General features: G+C 38.8%; 1 protein-coding gene across 4 annotated transcripts in view; it reads right to left on the reverse strand.

Moving 5' to 3' along the window:
- Nucleotides 1–20481, reverse strand: part of LOC112817549 (S-adenosyl-L-methionine-dependent tRNA 4-demethylwyosine synthase TYW1) — a 205412-nt gene that overhangs the window by 152865 nt on the left and 32066 nt on the right. For all 4 annotated transcript variants that reach the window (XR_003206415.2, XR_003206416.2, XM_025864713.2 and 1 more), the window contains 2 exons: nt 18756–18873; nt 14347–14399 (listed from right to left, as the gene is read on the reverse strand). Coding sequence is in view for 2 of the 4 variants with exons in the window: in XM_025864713.2 (XP_025720498.1) it covers nt 14347–14399; nt 18756–18873 (171 nt within the window). In the remaining 2 variants the exon portion in view is untranslated. The remainder of the gene's footprint in view (nt 1–14346; nt 14400–18755; nt 18874–20481) is intronic.

The raw sequence follows: 20481 nt of genomic DNA on the forward strand, positions 1-20481 counted from the left end.
TTGACTGTATTTCCCTGATGATGAGTAATGTTGAGCATCTTTTCATGTATCTGTTGCCCATCTGGACATTTTCTTTGCAGAAATGTCTCTTCATGTCTTCTGCCTAACTTTTAATTGGATTATTTGGGGATTTGTTTAAGTTCTTTATATATTTGGGATACCAACTCTTTATCAATCAGATATATCATTTGCAAATATCTTCTGCCATTCAGTAAGCTGTCTTCTAATTTTGTTGATTGCTTCCTTTGCTGTACAGAAACTTTTTTTTTTTTTTTTAAGATTTTATGTATTTGAGAGAGAGCCGGGCGGGGAGAGAGAGCACATGAACGGGGGTGAGGGGCAGAGGGGGAGGGACAAGCAGACTCCCTGCTGAACAGGGAGCCCGATGCAGAGCTCAATCCCACGACCCTAAGATCATGACCTGAGCCGAAGGCAGATGCTTAACCAACTAAGCCCACCCAGGCGCCCCAGAAACTTTTTATTTTGATGTCATCTCAAAAGTTTATTTTTGCTTTTGTTTCCCTTGCTCAGGAGACCTATCTTGAAAGATGTTGCTATGGCCAATGTCTGAGAAACTACTGCCTATGCTCTCCTCTGGGATTTTTATGGTATTAGGTCTCACATTTAGGTCTTTCATCCATTTTGAGTTTACTTTTATGTGTGGCAAAAGTAGTAGTCCAGTTTCATTCTTTTGCATGTAGCTGTCCAGTTTTCCCCACACCATTTGTTGACGAGACTTTTTCCCACTGCATATTCTTACATCCTTTGTTGTAGATTAATTGACCATAATATCATGGGTTTATTTCTGGGCTTTCTATTCTGTTCCATTGATCCGTATGGCTATTTTTGTGCCAGTACCACACTGTTTTGATGTAGTATGTCTTGAAATCTGGGACTGTGCTACTTCCAGTTCTGTTTTTCAAGATTTCTTTGGCTATTCAGGGTCTTCTGTGGTTCCATACATATCTTAAGATTATTTGTCCGAGTTCTGTAAAAAATGCTGTTGAAATTTGATAGGGAATAAATCTGTAGATTGCATTAAATCTACAGATCACTTTGGGTGGTATGGACATTTTAACAATATTCGTTTTCCCAACACATGAACATGGAATATCTTTCCATTTGTTTATGTTATCATCATAGTTTTCAAAATACAGGTCCTTTACCTCTTCAGTTAAGTTTATTCCTAGGTGTTTTATTGTTTTAGGTACAATTGTAAATAGGATCATTTTTCTCATTTCTCTGCTACTTCATTATTAGTATGGAACTGGATGTTTTAATATTAATAATTCCAAAGTAAAGTTCTAGCAGCAAAGAGAAGAACAACTACACAAAAAAGAGAATAGACTGTCATTATCCTGTTTCAATGGTGAATATTAGCATCATTAATGGTGGGTCAACGAGATTATCAAGTCTAATGATATAACACAACATACATTAATGAATGCAATCAATTTGACCTATACTATATAGTACAAAAATGTTTCAGTGTAACTTTCAATGTGACTTCTCCTTTACAAGAAAATATTAGGAATAAAGAAATATGCCCATCAGACAAACTAATTTTTATTCTATTTTTTTTTTAAGATTTATTTATTTGACAGAGAGAGAGCACAAGCAGGGGGAGCAGAAGAGGGAGAGGGAGAAGCAGGCTGTCCGCTGAGTGGAGAGCCCAATGCGGGGCTGGATCCCAGGACCCTGGGATCATGACCTGAGCCAAAGGCAGATGCTTAACCAACTGAGCCACCCAGGCGCCCCCAGACAAACTAATTTTTAAACCAAAGACTGTAATAAGAGATGAAGAAGACACTATATTATGATAAAAGGGTTTATCCAACAAGAAGATCTAACAATTGTAAATATTTATGCCCCTAACGTGGAAGCAGCCAAATATATAAACCAATTAATAACAAAATTAAAGAAATTCATTGATGATAATACAATAGTAGGGGACTTTAAGAGATCACATAAGCAGAAGATCAATAAGGAAATAAGGGCTTTGAATGACACACTGGATCAAATGGAGTTAACAGATATGTTCAGAGCATTTCATCCTAAAGCAGCAGAATACACATTCTTCTCAAGTGCTCATGGAACATTCTCCAGAACAGATCACATACTGGGTTACAAATCAGGTCTCAACTGGTACAAAAAGACTGAGATCATATTAATTTTCAGACTACAAAAATGCTATAAAATCTGAAGTCAATGACAAGAAAAAATTTGGAAGGACCACAAATACATCAAGGTTAAAGAACATCCTACTGAAGAATGAATGGGTCAACCAGGAAATTAAAGAAGAATTTAAAAAATACATGGAAGCAAATGAAAATGAAAACAAGACAGGTCAAAATCAAAGGTCAACAAAGGCAATCCTAAGAAGGAAGGATATAGCAATACAAGCCTTCCTCAAGATACAAGAAAAGTCTTAAATATACAACCTAACCTTACACCTAAAAAAGCTAGAAAAAGAACAGCAAATAAAGTCTAAATCCCCCAGAAGAGAAATAATAAAGATTAAAGCAAAAATTAATGATACAGAAAAAAACAAAACAAAACAGTAGAACAGATCAACAAAACTAGGAGCTGGTTCTCTAAAAGAATTAATAAGGGGCGCCTGGGGGACTCAGTCATTATGCGTCTGCCTTCAGCTCAGGTCATGATCCCAGGGTCCTGGGATCAAGCCCCACAACGGGCTCCCTGCTCGGCGGGAGGCCTGCTTCTCCCTCTCCCACTCCCCCGGCTTGTGTTCCCTCTCTCGTTGTCTCTCTCTCTGTCAAATAAATAAAATCTTTAAAAAAAAAAAAAATAGAATTAATAAGATTGATAAACCCCTAACCAGCCTTATCAAAAGAAGAAAGGACCCAAATAAATAAAATCATAAATGAAAAAGGAGAGAACACAACTAAAGACAAAGAAATACAAACAATTCTAAGAGAATATTATGAGCAATTATATGCCAACAAATTGGGCAATCTGGAAGAAATGGATAAATTCCTAGAAACATATAAACTACCAAAACTGAAAGAGGAAGAAAGAGAAAATTTGAAAAGACCCATACCCAGCAAGGAAGTTGAATCAGTAATTAAAAATCTCCCAACAAACAAGAGGCCAGCGCTAGATGGCTTCCCAGGGGAATTCTGCCAAACACTTAAAAAAGAATTAATACCTACTCTTCTGAAGCTGTTCCAAAAAATAGAAATGGAAGCAAAACTTCCAAACTCATTCTATGAGGCCAGTATTACCTTGATTCTAAAACCAGACATAGACCCCACTAAAAAGGAGAATTAGAGACCAATATCCCTGATGAACATGGATGCAAAAATTCTCAACAAGATATTAGCTAATAGGATCCAACAGTACATTAAAAGGATTATTCACAACCAAGTGGGATTTATTCCTGGGCTGCAGGGGTGGTTCAACATCTGCAAATCAATCAATGTGATACAATACCTTAATAAAAGAAAGAACAAGAACCCTATGATCCTCTCAATGGATGTAGAAAAAGCATTTAACAAAATACAGCGTCCTTTCTTGAATAAAAACTCTCCACCAGGTAGGGATAGAGGGAACATACCTCAATATCACAAAAGCCATACATGAAAGACCCACAGAGAATATCATCCTCAGTGGGGAAAAAAATCCTAGAGGAGAACACAGAGCAACCTCTTTGACCTTGGCCACAGCAACTTCTTGCTAGACATGTCTCCAAAGGCAAGGGAAACAAAAGCAAAAATGAACTATTGGGACTTCATCAGGACAAAAAGCTTTTGCACAGCAAAAGAAAAGTCAACAAAACTAAAAGGCAACCTATGGAATGGAAGAATATATTTGCAAATGTCTTATCAGATAAAGGGCTGGCATCCAAAATCTATAAAGAATTTATTAAACTCAACACCCAAAAAACAAATAATCCAATCAAGAAATGGGCAGAAGACAGGAAGACATTTCTCCAAAGAAGACATCCAAATGGCCAACAGACACATGAAAAAGTGTTCAACACCACTTGGCATCAGAGAAATACAAATCAAAACCACAATGAGATATCACCTCACACTGGTCAGAATGGCTACAATTAACTCAGGAAACAACAGATGTTGGTGAGGATGCAGAGAAAGGGGAACCCTCTTACATTGTTGGTGGGAATGCAAGCTGGTGCAGCCACTCTGGAAAACAGTATGGAGAGGTTCCTCAAAAAGTTAAAAACAGAGCTACCCTACAACGCAGCAACTGCACTACTAGGTATTTATCCAAAGGATACAAAAATGCCGATTCAAAGGGGCACATGCACCCCAATGTTTATAGCAGCAATGTCCACAATAGCCAAACTATGGGAAGAGCCCAGATGAACATAGGGTGAGGAAAGGAAAAATAAAATAAGATGAAAACAGAGAGGGAGGCAAAGCATAAGAGACTCCTAACTCTAGGAAACAAACTGTGGGTTGCTGGAAGGGAGAAGGGTGGGGGGATAGGGTAACTGGGTGACGGACATTAAAGGAGGGCACCTGGATGTAATGAGCACTGCGTGTTATATGCAACCGATGAATCACTACATTCTACCCCTGAAACTAATAATATAGTATATGTTACCTAAATTGAGTTCAAATTAAAGAAATCTTTTTAAATATAACCAAAAAACAAACAACCAGATAAATCTGGAAGATTGGATATTGTGCAAAACTAGCCTAATTAAACAAGTCAGTGTCATTTAAAAAAAAAAAATTCTAGACATTTAAAAAAGAGACTTAACAGACATAACCAGATGAAATGTAAGGATTAACCAGTTATAATGGTCATTTGGGGTCTAATTCAGGAAATATGAATATATTCTGGGTATTAGATGAGACGAAGATTTCCTGTAAACTACAGATTCTCTGCCAGGAAAAAACAGGTTATAAAACTGTATGATCTCATTGTATATGCAGTATGAGCTCATTCAGGTTAAAATGAACTTATATACACAGAAAGGTTATGTATTAAGGTGTTAGTGCTGAGCCTATGGTGGAAATATGTTTTACTTTATTTTTATTTCTCCCAATTTTCTCATTTTCTACAATGCATGGACAGTGTTTCTACAATAATAAATGGTTATTTTTGAAATCAATCTGAACATACATTTGAGTGGGGTGATAAGGCCTAGGCATAACACTTGGGTTATTAATTAGAAACTGATAACTCCTTTCAGAGAGATACACAAAAACAGCTTTGGAATCAAGAGTAGTCAAAGTTACTTCCCCTTTATTAGAGAAACAAGGAAAGCTTCTTTAGGGAGTCAGGAAGGATGATCAAAAGGTCTAGAACCGCACTATCCAATATAGTAGCTACTAGCCATGTGTGGCTATTCAAGTTTAAATGAATTAAAATTAAATAAAATTTAAGATTCAACTCTTTAATCACACCAGCCACATTTCAAGTGTTCAAAAGCCACAAGTGGTTAGTAGCTGTATTAGTTACATGGTCACGCAGGTATTCGGTTAGGTATCAAGAATTAGGTTAGGTGTTAGGTACATGGTTAGTATACTGTACTGTATAGTGCAGATACAGAACATTCCCATCACGGCAGAAAAGTCCTACTGGAGACAGCTAAGGAGGTGGATGCAGGTGTGTCTCCTCTCATAATCCCAGAAGACTACTCATTCCATTGCTGCCTTCCATTCCTTGAACACTGACTCCAGTATACAGGTTCCCAAGGGAAGAATGCTTCCACCAGACTCCAGAGGAACTGTGTTAATGGACAATACTCCATGATGATTCTGCACCTCTTACATCAGCTTTAGTTGCAGGCTATGCTTTCAGGGATGTCTGGAGAGCAAACAGCCTTGGAAGACAGAGTATCTCCCTCCAGGGTAGAAGGCAGATTTGTTTCCTGTCCAGCATAATAAAGACAATGTCTATCCCCCAGCTAACAGTTGGGCAGGTTTGCAAACAACCCTCTCAAATCAACCCTCATAAGGCTGGGGATTTCCTAACTTGGGGTTCCTCAGCTATAACATAAACCCACCGTGCGTCCAGCCATTCCCTTGGGCCCACTTCCACATCACCCTCATAGCATTTGGGGAACAAGGGAACCCACATGAACATGACATCATGTTCAAGCTGCCTGCTGTGCTTTGCCTTTGGCCCAGGAGCGCAGGGTCCTCTGCCAACATCTATGAAACTCTGCCAGGCTAACTTGTGAGCTTTTAAGTAAGACAGAGTAGCAAACTCGCCACAGTTTTTAAAAGTTAACACAGTCACATGGCTCCTTTGAGCTCCTCATGCCATAAAAACAAGATTTTTGTCAGGAACCAAGGGGATCTCTGGGGCATTTCTTGGGACTCATAGACAACAGGTAAAAGTTAAGAGAAGAATGCTGGAGGGCCCACTGCTGGCTCAAACTCTTCCCTGGCATACTGGATCACCCAATCATCCTATCAGGCATTCATTGAGCACAAAGGAAATGTGACCTGCCGAGTGGAAGAAGAAAATTATAAATACCAACCATGATGGGTGACCAGGTACAGATGAGGATGGTTGTTAACTAGGCATATTATCTTTCACCTCTCCTCCAACTACTTATGGAAGATGGGTCGGTGATAGGTAACCTTATAATTTCATCCTTAGGTACAGGATCTCAAAAGAGTGTTCTCCCTTCTAAAGGAAAAGAATGAATGAAGAGCTCCTCCCTTGCATGAGCAGCAGCTGCAACAGATTAGGCAGAAGTAAATGTTTTGTTCCTATTATTGTTTGAAAAAGTAACTATAGGGGGAAGGGTGTATACTGATGCTGAACATGCAGAAAGATAGACTGTGCTGTGAATACTTGGTCCCGTGCCTGCTCGTCTACGCGGGGGCTAAAAGCCCCAGCACCACACTTCTCAGACTCCCTTGTCTGCAGGAACTCCACCAAGGAGAGGCACTTATGCAAGATTTAAAGACAAAAAAGGAGAGACCATGACGCCTCTCTGGCGGCAGCCGGCAGACGCAGGGCATACCACAAACACTGAGTCGGCAGTGGCTTCCAAGCGGGCTCCCGGGGAACATTGGCTTTAGCGCGGCGGCAGCTCAGGTCCTCAGAGCCAGAAGCAGTTCTCTCTGACCCTCGCTACCACAGGCCTTTCAGTGGCTTTGTAACCGCTGGGTTACTTTACTTTATTAAATCTGTTCTTGCTGAAATACCCAGGGTGGTTTCTGCTTTCCTGACCGACAGATGGGTAAGATTTGGTCAGGTGGAGATTACAGTGGGGAAGAGAAGCAGCCCACAATGAAAGAAGGTTGCAAGAGAAAAAGAAAAGTTGAACAAATGGGTCAAAACTACACTAAGCAGGCTCTTTCTTGGGTTCAGATTTATTCTATTAATTCTTTGATCCAACAAATGTTTACCAAGCAATTATTACACGCCGGGCTCTATTCCTGGTCTTGGAAAGAAAAACAAAGACTCTCAGGTTGGGGAGGGACTGCGAGGAAAAGAGAGGAGAAGGATCATAAAAAAAAAAAAGGGATAATCTAGTAAATGGCGGTAAGTGCTCCTGGGAAACTGCAAGCAGCGTCAGCCACTCCGACAGAAGCTCTCTGAGCAGAGATCTAAGAGAGCAGAGAGAGACCAGAAAGCCAGGGAGGAGCTCGAGCTCAGTGCATTCAGGGGATAGCAGGGAGGCCAGCATGGCTGGACTGAAGCACTGAAGACCAGATCACACAGGGCCTTGGAGGCCATAGGAAGGACTTCGACTCTGATTCTGGTGAGATGGGAACCCCTGGAAATTCTGAGTAAAATGTGACAGGATCTGATCTACCTGGCTGCTGTGTAGGGAACAGACAAGAGTGGAACCAGGAAAAGCACGGAGATCACTGAAATAATATAAGGAACATAGGACAGTGACTTGGACCAAGGCACAGCAGTATAAGCGGTGAAAAGTAGTCACATTCCGGATACATGTGAAAAGAAAATGTGCTTGTGGACAAGATGCGGGAGGGGGAAAAAGAAAAAAACAGGAGAATAAAAATGACTCCCAGGTTTTTGACCCGAGCAAATGACAGAATTGCCATTAACTGACAGTAAAGACTGACGGGAACAGATTCAGGGGTGAAAATCAGGAACTGAGTTTCTGATATGTTAAATTCAAGATGCCTATTACACATCCAAATAGATATGTTAAGTAAGAAGTAATGAAGAGCCACCATAAGCTTCTGAGAAGGGAGTAGCTAGAAGAGAAGTACACTTCAGATACTAACCTAGTTAATGTCTGATAAATTGGGCAGGCGAGGCAGAGTAGGGGGGTTCACCAGAAGCTCGTACTAGAGGGGAAAAAAAGTAGCCGCAGTGTTCAAGAGAACAACCTGAACTTGGGAGGGTAGCAATGAAAATGGACTGGGGCAGAGGTTCTCAATGGAGCCAACGCCACCCGATGGGGGTATGGAAATCCGTGGAAATGTTTTTGTTGAGATGGTTGGGAGCACTACTAACAATAAGCAAGTGGAGCCAAGGGTCTCACATCTCCTGTACTGCTCAGGATAAATCCCGTGAAAAATAAAAGGTGGCGGGGGGAGGGGAGGATTTCTACTTCCTTTCAAATGACTCACCAGACCTCCATACTTGTAAAAAATCTGATTATAATTATCTGAACCTATATTCCAACTTCATTTTGCTAATAACATTTTCTGTACAATTTTACCATACAATGAATTTTCCAGGAATGCAACTACCATGTAAATTGAGAAAAGAGAACACTCTCTTTTACGTAAAACTCTCTCCAAGAAATTTCACCATTTTGAAAAACCATGGCACAGAAAATAATGCTGTTTTCTAATATTTAAGTCACCAGCAAAATACCTGCATCTGTGTTATATTTGTAGGTATCACCTACAAATACATTACAAGAGAAATTCAAGATGCTTTTGGTAGGTATTTAGGTATACCTAAACAGACATATGAAATGCAGGATTCTCACGAATCAAAGCTGTTTTAAAATTATGACAGTCATTCTATATATTGTTAGTTTTTATAGCATAAGGACAAGATATCTATCTTGCAATAATTATTTGAAATTGAACTCGTTTTGGGGGGGTTGCCTGCCATTTTAAAATCTTCCTCTGAGCCTGTCACCAGAGGTCCAGCACACTTTTCTTGGCCACTCTTACTACCATTTCTGCTGCTAACTCATCCTCTGTTCCTACTGTCACTTAAAGGATTTTGTTACAAATTAGACACAGAATGTGGCTCTCAACAGTTGTGGAATTTCAAGGCAGGAATTTTCTAAGACAATTCGTCTCCACTCCTCCCAAATTACAACATAGAAAATTTTTCTTTCTCAACACTTATAAATGAGATACCACTCATTTACAAGTATATCTTGATTTTTCATTGTTCCAATTTGATAGTCTATAATTGTTTAGTATGTTAGCCCTATTTAATTAGGGTTATTTCCCACTTTCTGTTATTATAGCTAAGTAAGTCTGGCTTGCTATTAGCTCTTGTACAAAATAACTTCTAATCTGTTTATCTCTCTTAACTATAAACTTGTCCATTATAAACAGGTGGGAGTAGTTCCTACTTCACTATGCCTTCTAATGCAGTAGTGCCTAAGCATCTTGTACAGAAATACAAGCTATTTTAATATAAAGTACTTCTTTTTTTCTCTCCTTACATTACAGCTAGAGCAGAACACCGACTTTCTTAATTACGTATGTGAAATTATATTTTGTAAATCTGTGAATTTAATCTAGAATAGTAGAACGGAGGTTATAAAACACTGGTTATAAGCAGAAGGCATTGAGTCTGACATTACCAAAAATCACTGGATTGGAAGAGACAAATACTGGATGTTAAAAGGGTTTATTAAAAAAAAAAAAAAAAAAAAAGAGTTGAGCACAAAAATAGGCTGAATGACAGAAGGTGCCAGAAGTATCATCAGAATATTCATGCCCCTAAGGGTGAAGGCAGAAAAACAGCAATGAAAAAAAAGGAAAAAGAGCTTCTCAAATATTCATAAACAACAGCAACAGGACTAGGGAGCAGACAGCACTAAAAGAATGCTCAGAGGAATGCTGAGAAGGTAGGATATTCTGAAAACAACAGGGGCTGGAGCAGCGGGCCCCCTATTAAGGAGAGCCATCAATGGCACTGAAGCACCAAGCAAAGGTCAACTATGGATTACGGCATTGAGGGCAGGGCCATTCCAGGAGAGAGACGAAGACAAAAGGCTGTTTCCTTGCCCCGTACAAGAAGAGGCAGCAGTCAGGACAGACAGGACACACAGAAGTGCGAAGTAAAAGACAGACATTAGGAGGTAGGAGTGTGAACTGAGGGTAGAAATTTTTAAGAACAGGAATAAAGAATGTAAAAAAGTCAAGCCTGCCCAGAGAAGAAAGTTTGGTTTATTTAGAACAGCCAGGTTTGAGCTAACCAAAACCACAAGAATAGATCTTTGTGGGGAATACTCTTTATGGGGGCAGGACAGGTTGAGAAAAGGCCTGGAAGACAGCAGTGGAGGTCCTGTGACACCAGAAGCCAAGATACCAGAGGCCTACAGCAACTCTGCTCCTGGCAACATGGCCACCAACAGCAGTGGGAGAGTTAAACCATACATGTGATGAAGAACTAGTATCCAGGGGCACCTGGGTGGCTCAGGCAGTTAAGCTTCTGCCTTCAGATCATGATCTCAGGATCCTGGGATAGAGCCCCTCATGCATCGGGCTCCCTGCACAGTGGGAAGTCAGCTACCCCCTCCCTGCTCATGCTCTCACACTCTCTATCTCTCTCAAATAAATAAAACAAAATCTTTAAAAAAAAGAACTAGTATCCAGAAGACATAAACAACTCTTACAACTCAACAGTATAAAGGCAAAGAACCCAATGTTAAAACGGCCAAGGATCTGAATAGACATTTCTCCAAAGAAGATTCACAAATGGCCAATAAGTACACATAAACAGAGTCAACATTTGTCATTAAGGAAAATGCAAATGCAAATCAAAATCACTGTAAGATAACCATTTCACATACACTAGGATGGCTATAATCAAAAAGATGGAAAACATCAAATGTTAGCAGGTTGTGGAGAAACTGGGACCCTCATACGATGCAGGTGGGAATATAAAATATAATAGTACAGCCACCTTGGAAAGTTTGGCAGTCCCTCAAATGATTTAAACATAGTTACCATGGAGGAGAGTGGTGGGGGGATGGGTTAGCCTGGTGATGGGTATTAAGGAGGGCACGTTCTGCATGGAGCACTGGGCGTTATGTGCAAACAATGAATCATGGAACATTATATCAAAAACTAATGATGTAATATATGGTGATTAACATAACAATAAAAAATTTAAAAAAACTAATGATGTAATGTATGGTGATTAACATAATAATAAAAAATAAGATAAAATAAAAATAATTATAGTTACCATGACCCACAAATTCCACTCGTAGGTATATAGCCAAAGCACATAAAAACATGTCACACAAAAACTCGTACATAGGGGAGGGGGGTGGGGGGATGGGTTAGCCTGGTGATGGGTATTAAAGAGGGCACATTCCGCGTGGAGCACCTGGGTGTTATGCACAAACAAGGAATCATGGAACACTACATCAAAAGCTAATGATGTGATGTATGGTGATTAACATAACAATAAAAAAATTAAAAAAAAAACTTGTACATATAATGATGTTCATAGAAGCATCATGCATAATATCCAAAACGTGGAAGCAAAACAAATGTCCACCAACTGATGGACAACAACAAAATGGGATATATCTATACAAAGAATATTACTGGCCATAAAAAAGAAAAGAATACTGATATATATTATCACATGGATGCACCTTGAAAACATTATGCTAAGTGAGAGAAGCCAGACACAAAAGGCCACATAATGTGCGAACGTCCAAGTGAGGCAAATTTATAGAGATAGTAAGTAGATTAATGGTGCTTTAAGGCTGGGAGGAGAAGGGAGAATGAAGATGGACTGTTACTGGATGCATGACTTCTTTCAGAGGGGACAAAAATGTTCTGAAGTTAGATTGTGATGATGTTTGCACAGCCCTGTGAATATACTAAAACCCATTCAACTGTGCACTTTAAATGCGGGAGATGTATGATAGGTAAAATTATATTTCAATAAAGCTGTTTAAAAATGCCATCTTATTTGGACCCACGGGATTTGAATTTATGGAAGTGACTGAGCACCAGCCAACCTGGAGAGGCCAATGCCAATGAAAGAAGATACTACTTACATTTCCCAAGACAAGGGGGCACCCACACCACACAGGGTGACAGAGGAGCAGCAGGTTTGTTCAGGAAGCAGAGGGAGGAGCGAGGGGAAAGCCTAGACCTTTTATTGGGGTTTCCGCAGGAAAGGCAAGCCAGGACAGGGTAAACAAGGCAGGATTGGCTTGTTTGAATAATTCAGGCTATAGCACTGTCTCTAGTCATCTGGTACCTGGCCCTTGGGATAATGTAGACCAGGGAAAATATTGGTATGGTGTGTGAACTGGATAAGGAGGTAACTTGAAGGCTAAAGATTCAGGATTGGTTGATTTGCATATGAAAGGCATACTCTAGGCAGGCTGTTGTTATCTTTAGGAATTAGCTAGCCCTGGAAGGGACGGTTTTCCCCAGGTCTGTAAGGTCCCCAAAAGCCAGAGCATCAAGAATACAGAAAATAAGAAAATATAGTTAATCTAACTGGCCCTGTGATGAATGGATGCCAAATAGACAAATACAGAATCTGAGGAAATAGAACAAATATATACAACAGAAACTCACAGGCTGATTCTAAAATTTATATGGAAATGCAAAAGACCCAGATGAGTGGAAACTATCTTGGAAATAAAAAAAAAAAGACAGAGAACTTACACTGCATAATTTCAGACTGATTACAAAGCCACAGTTATCAAGACAATGTGGTATTGGCATAAGGATAGACAAACAGACCAATGGAACAGAATAAGGAGTCCAGAAATGGGCCTACCCATAGACAGATGACTGGTATTTTACAAAGGCCTAAAGTAATTCAATGGTAAAAGGAAATTCTTTTCAACAAATAGTGCTAAAACGCCTGACTATCCACACAGGAGACAGGTAAAGGAATGAATCTTGACCTTTATCTCACACCATTCATAAAAATCAATTCGAGATGAAATCAAAGACCTGAACATAATAGTTAAAACTAAAGCTTCCAGGAAAAAAAAAAAAAACACAGAATATCTTCATGACTCTGAAGTTGGCAAAGATTTCTTGATATATAAAAAGCACTAAACAAACAAAAAAACTAAAAAAAAAAAAAATGCACTAACCATAGAAAGACAAACTGGCCTTTATCCAAATTTAAGACTTCAAAAGATACCATTAGGGAAATGAAAAAAGGAAGCCACAGATTAGGAGAAAATATTCACAATGCATATTGGGCAAAAGACTCATTTCCACAATATATGAAGGACTCCTACAAATCAACAATATGACGTCAAACAACCTAATTCGGGCAACAGACACTACACAAATAGAACAGCCAATGTGCACATGAAAAGGCATGCCTCATCATCAGTAGTCATCTGCAACATGCAAATTAAAACCACAATGATACCACTTTACACTCACTAGAATGGCTAAAATTAAAAAGACTTTCAATACCACAGGATGGTGAGAAAATGTTCCAACTGGAACTTCCAGAAATTGCCAATCCAAGTTTAAAACAGTACAGCCACACTAAAAATAGATTGGGAGTTTCTTACAAAGGTAAAATATATACCTACCCTATGACTTAGCAATTCCCACTTTGGGATGTACGCAAAGAAAACTGAAATATACGTTCATAACAAAGTGTTGTATAAGGTTCGTGGGAGTTTTATTCGTTAATAGCCAAAAACTGAAAGCAATCCCACTGCCTTTCAACAGATTAAAAACTGTGGTACGTTCACACTATTGAATAGTACTCAGCAATAAAAATGAATAAATTACTGATATGTACTAAAACATGGATGAATCTCAGAAACATGTTGAGTTTAAGAATCCACGTGCAAAAAAAATACACATTATGATTCCATTCATATGAAATTCTAGAACAGGCAAAACTAAACTAGTGACAGCAACTAGAACAACTGTTTCCTGGCTGTGAAGGAGGGGCTACTGGCTAGAAATGGACACAAGAGAACTCATCAGGGTGAGGAAAATGGCCAATACGTATCTTAATCTGGATGGTGGAGAAGGGGTCTTTTTTTTTTACATCCATCAATATATGAACTCATTTAACAAATTCATTCAAAATCATTACATTAATTGTAAATTATTCTTTAAAATGGTAAAATTCATTGGCTGCAGATCATAGCCACACAAAAGTTGCATAAAACAGAAATGACATTTAAATAAAAATAAATACCTTTGTCCATCTGCAAAGCTTCACTCCAGAGTGGCTCCCAATCAACTGATACCCTGAACAGAAAAACAAGGAACACAAAACTGAATTGATTCAAAGCCTCATACTAAACGGTGATTAAAAAACTGTAACAAAATCCTTTTTTGGGAGGCGCCTGGGTGGCTCAGTCATTAAGCATCTACCTTCGGCTCAAGTCATGATCCCAGGGTCCTGGGCTCGGGATCGAGCCCCACATCGGGCTCCCTGCTCGGCAGGAAGCCTGCTTCTCCCTCTCCCACTCCCCCTGCTTGTGTACCTGCTCTCGCTGTGTCTCTCTCTGTCAAATAAATAAATAAAATCTTAAAAAAAAAAAATCCTTTTTCTTTCCTTAAATAATGGCAGGCAACAACCCAGTGGCAGAAAACATTAAAAGTTTAATTCACCAGGATGATAAAACACCTTAAAATGTATATGCATCTAATAACACAGACTAAAAATACAGAAGGAAACAATATGCTAATCCAAAATCATAGAAAAAAATTTTTAACATCTTTCAGTATCTAACAGATCCCACAGACAAAAACTCAGTAGACCTAAACAGCACAGTAAAGGTGACGAAGAATACACAGTACTACACTCAACAACTACAGAATGCACGTGCTTTTGGAGGACCCAAGGAAATTTTGTGAAAAAAAAAAAAAAAAACAAATGCTGGGCCATAAAGCAAAAGCAAGTAACAATATACTTCAAACAACTAGGAAACTCTCATCAGTAACCTTCGAGAAAAGATGAAGAATCAGATGAGCAAAATAAGATTAAAATAAAGAAATACTGCCCCAAGAAGTGAAAAATAAAATTCTAGAAACCGTAACCGAACATGAATTCTCAGCACTACTCCATAACCTAGCATTTAAAATTCGTGAGCCACAGAAGACATGAAAAGCATGGAAAAGCCATGCCAAAGTAATCACATCCTTTTTTAATAAATTAGAAGAGCAAACAAGTAGAACACTCTGATTTCAGAAAGCATTTAATAAAGTTTTTCACGAGGCTTCAAGTAATAAGCCACAATTATGAGTCTCTTGTACAAAAAGACTCTTGACTTGCAGACAAATGAGGCAAAAGGAGAAATATAGTCTGGATGATGGCATAAGTGGATCTGTCGCTGGTTAAATATCCATATTCACAGGGTGATGATTAATGGAACAATGTCAATTTGGATTACAAGTCTCTAGTGGCAATTTACAGGGCTTTGTCTTTTATTCTCTTCCATATTTATGTAAACATCTTGCACATAAATAAAGCACTACTTATCTATTTGAAAGTGGAACTAGTCCAACTAACTAATCTCAGATGCAGAAAAAGCTTTTAAAAGATTCCCAGAGAAAAATTCTAGTTCTTCTTTTGGATTCCTACATAATATGTTGTTCATACCATCATCATAGAAATCACACTCTATTAAATTAGCTCTTTATATCCTTCTCTTCCAAGATACATAGGGTTTTACAAAATTTTGCACTTAGGTATGAAGAAAACTGCAAAGTACAGGAGGGAGAGACCTGTGGCTGACCACAATGCAAAGATAAGCCAAAAGTATGCAGCTGCTAAAAATCATAGTGTACAATTCTGTTCTAACCAAGATTAAGTAACAGAGGATTTACCCTCCCACCTGAAATGCCAAAAATGGGACAAAATATATGAACCAACAGTTTCCAAGACATGAAACATCAGGCAACAAGGGACAGTAAGCTCAGGGAGATGGAAAACATACAAGGTGAGCCCTACCATTACCAGAGCTTACTGCCTTGAAAGTTTCCAGGCCATGCAGCAGGGAGAGGCAATCCAAGAACAGCTCAGTATTCTCTCTAAGTTGAGGACATGTAAGCAAGAGTCCAGGGAGCCGACATGGCTAGAGTTTGCAGAACTGAGTACCAGAGAGTCAAGAGCTACACAGAGATTAAACTCAAGAACCTGCAGAGGATTCCCAGAAATATCTAGCTGAGTACTGCTTAGTGCACACGTGAGAGAAAAACTCACCAAGAATGAGAAAGAACCATGTGAAAGGCCTAGAGGTACGCCTGGTGCTCAGCTGGCTGGGAACTGTGCCTGTTCGTACCAGTTAGAAGCTTAAGATTCACAAGGCATTGAGCAGAATCCACAGAAGTGTTTTGCCTGAATAATCAGAAGTAATTAGCCATATAGTGAGTAAGCTCTGGTCTCACTTAACAAGTCATAAAAGCCAGATTAAAAGGCTCAAACTGTTCCCAAGTAACTGCTCTTCATCCTAGAACAAAGCTTAAGAATGTTTATAGGAATACAAAAATATCTAGCACCCAATAAGGTAAAATTAGATCTGGCATCCAATCAAAGATTACCAAGCATGCAACATGACCAATGAGGAAATAATCTAGCAACCAAACTGATCCAGAAATGACGCAGATGTTGGAAGTACATTAAAACAGTTGTAACTGTAATTCGTAGGCTCAAAAAGTAGAGACATGGAGACTATAAAAAGACCCAAACTCAACTTCTACAGATGAAAACTATAAACGCTTAAGCTGAAAAACACACTGGATAGAACTAACGGAAGATTAGACATTAGAGGAAAAAAAAGATTACTAAATCATACCTGAAGACACACCAACAGAAGCTACGCAAAAACGAAAGGTAGAACAGAAAAAAGAATTTTCAATAATGAAAAGAACATCAGTGAACTGTAGGTCAGAGTCATGTAATTGAAGTCCCCAAGGAAGAGGAGAGGCAGTGACAGAAAAATATTTGAAGAAATAATGGCCAAAATTTGTCCAAATTTGATTAAAACTATAAATCCACAGAATCAGGAAGCTCAACAAGTCCCAAGTAAAAGCAACATGAAGAAAACTACGTTGAAACACATTATAACTAAATTGTTCAAAATCAGTAATTAAGAGATCTTAAAGGTAGCCAGGGGGTAAAAACATTACATTCAAAGGAACAAATGAAAGATGAGAACACAAGCCTCATCAGAGGCAATGGGAGCAAGTAGACAGTGGAACACCTAGAAAAGAAAAAGAAAAAAAGGTGTCAATCGACAATTCCACATCCATCAAATAACATCCTTCAAAAATGAAGGCAAATTAAAGCGTCTTTCAGATACACAAAAGCTGAAATAATTCATCACCAAAAAACCCACACTACACGAAATGCCAAACGAAGCCCTTCGGGCAGAATGAAAGGGCTGCCAGAGAGAACACAGATCTACGCAAAGGAATGAAAAGCACCAAAGTGGTACCTACCTAAGTAAGATTGTTACTAATTATTGAAATCTTTGATAATTGGGTATTCAAGCCAAAATAATAACAGCATAGTGTAGTTTTATAACACTTGTAAAAGTAAAACGCATAACAATTGCTTAGAGGGTGGCAAGGGGAAAACAGGTGTACTACTACTGAAGCTGCTTCTCCAGTACGAAGTGATTTATCACCTGACAGATAACACTGTGATATGATACAGAGATATAGTGTAAAACTGCCAACAACCACTGAAGAACAAGACAGTGCTATAAGTAATAAGCCAACAAGGATGTAACACTGAATCATAAAAAAAATAATCTAAAGAAGGCAGAAAACAAGAACGAAGGAAATCAAAGAACACATGAGACAAGTAGAAAACAAATTGCTAGATGAAAGATTTAAACCTATCATAAAATCACTCTAAATAATAAATAGTCTGAATATCCTTATTAAAAAAAAGATTACATATATATTATATATTATACACACACACAAATATATACACATAACCTGAATATTCCTGTCTGTCCCCTCTAATAGGCTGGTTCCTTGAAGGAGATACTGTATCTTATGTCTCTCTGTAGTGCCAGAACTATCACATAAAAGGTTCTCAGTAAATACAGAAAGACGGGAGTGAGGGAAGGAAGTCAGTCTACTGACTCCCAATTGACCACTCTTTCTTCTACAGGAAATCAATACTATTATTTGATCTCAAGTTATAGCCTCCTTAGTAAGTGATGACCACAAAAACCCAGATATACTTCTACATAAAACATTTCTAATTGATCCAGTCTCATATCAACATGAGCTTTTTTTCTGCATTTAATAATTTCCCCTTAATAAACCAACAACTCGTAAAGAAGCCCGCGATGGCATTTCCCATCTGCATACCTGAGCCACACTGATGCTAACATCCCAATAAACCAAGCAGAGGGGAAATGCGGTGGCCCGGCAGCCAACACACAAGTGATCCACGGGAACAAGAGCGGGGCCCCTGGACAGCAACACAGTGACACAGAGACACAGCTGCTGGGCTAACCCCAGAAGGACCTCCTAAACCTTCTTTCCTCTTGGCAGTCCCTATCTTAAGCCTCCTCATTTAGGTATAAATCAGAAGGCTTAAGAGGGTAGTACTGTGACCGCGCTTCCTGAGGACAGCACCTTGTTTGGTGAGGGCTTCTCGGAGAGCAGGGGTTATCATAGCTCTTCTTTCACTGGCTTCATTCTTCACCGTGTTCCTGACCAGACTACTTTTTTCCTCCTGTTGCTCCTTTTCTCTCTGTATGAAAATTAAAAGAACAAAAGTCAGACCTGGCAATGCATGCTGAGAGTAACAGCACACCACTCACGAACACAAGAGCGTGGATGACAGGGCTCATCGCAAACCCTGGCCCACAACCCAGGCTCCTCCAAAGTGATTATGTTCCCAGTCAGACAATGATCGAAGAACTACCAGTCTCATTTTTCTTTTTTCTTTCCAAAAAAGTAACTACCTACTCAAACATACACCCACAAAATGTAAATCAACAATCCACTTATCTAGATGTCAATTATTTTTAGCAATCTGAGTACAGACAGCTGCCGAAATTCATCAAGTTATTTCTCTGGATTTCAATTTCCTCACCTGAAAAAGGAAGAAAGTAGCATCTGGGGAGCAGGGATGTGTTAAGATTAAAAGAAATAAATCACCAGGCACTACGCCTGATATATAACAGAGTTCAATAAAATGTAAGACTGCTGGTTATTATATCTGCAAACCCCCAAAACAAGTCAAAATAGTGCTCTGAGCTACTCAGCCATTTGCTCAGAGACCAAATTACTCCTCCACCTGCCTCCCCGAAGGCTCCTTCTAGAAGATCCTGTGGGGAAAATGTGTCTTCAGTGAAAAAAAGAAATCTGAAGGATAATATAAGACTTACTGTGTTTCCTTTTGACTCTGGCCCCTAGAAAATTCAGCAGCACACTGATGACTGTGTAAAGCCTCACATCATGCTTGTCTTGGATTCCCTGTAAGTGACTTCATACTGCATGATGACCTTCACCCTTTACACTCATTTCTTCCTCTCTTTTTAAAATCTTACCACATATATATTTTTTTTAGTTATCTCAATGTCTTTTTGCAAGGTGGGAGAATGCTAATCAATAATTCCAAGGCAACATGCAATGTCTGTGTTACACTTTAGAGGAAACACTCACCAGATCTCACTAAGAGCTGCAGAAATTCAACATACTTCACCTTGGCAGCAGCCCCACCCCCAAGCCCATTCTGAGTGCCCAGTCCTTAGTCAATCAGTAAGCAAACTTACAGTAATATCCTTTCTACCTAGAAATGAAAACATCTCACAGATCACAGGATGACTGAAATCTGCAACCAACTAATACAGAAGAGAGGATGGTCTGTGTTTGAAGCTGGACAGCACGTGACAGGGATTCACTGTATCATTTGGTCTACTTTTGTGAACGTTCAAAGTTCTCTATACAAAAAATGTAAAACATATTATAAATTTTTTAGAAAGATAAACCAAAGAAACTTGGAGTTAACTTCTCTACCTTCTCTGTTACTTCAAGGATTTGCTCCAAAATTGGAAGTCAGTGAAAAAGTACTTTGGAGACTCAAAGGTATCAAATGAGAAAAAAATAAACCCACAGTTAGTTCTATCTATCCTAAAGTCAACATTCCTAATTACTAAATATAATCCAAATGCAAAGCTAATGAACAATTTTGCTTCTGTTAATACAGTTCTCAACTACACATTTTCAGATAGAGGTGAAAAAATTTATAAACCAACATCAATGATTTGTTCTCATCCATTATAAAACTAATCCGTTTAATGCTGGGTATTTTATTTAAAAAATTTAAAAGTTTCAGTTACTCTTAAAAAAAAAA

The sequence above is a fragment of the Callorhinus ursinus genome, unplaced genomic scaffold (assembly GCF_003265705.2).
Source record: "Callorhinus ursinus isolate GAN/ISIS: 27379988/994484 unplaced genomic scaffold, GSC_fseal_2.0 scaffold55, whole genome shotgun sequence".
Taxonomy (NCBI): domain Eukaryota; kingdom Metazoa; phylum Chordata; class Mammalia; order Carnivora; family Otariidae; genus Callorhinus; species Callorhinus ursinus.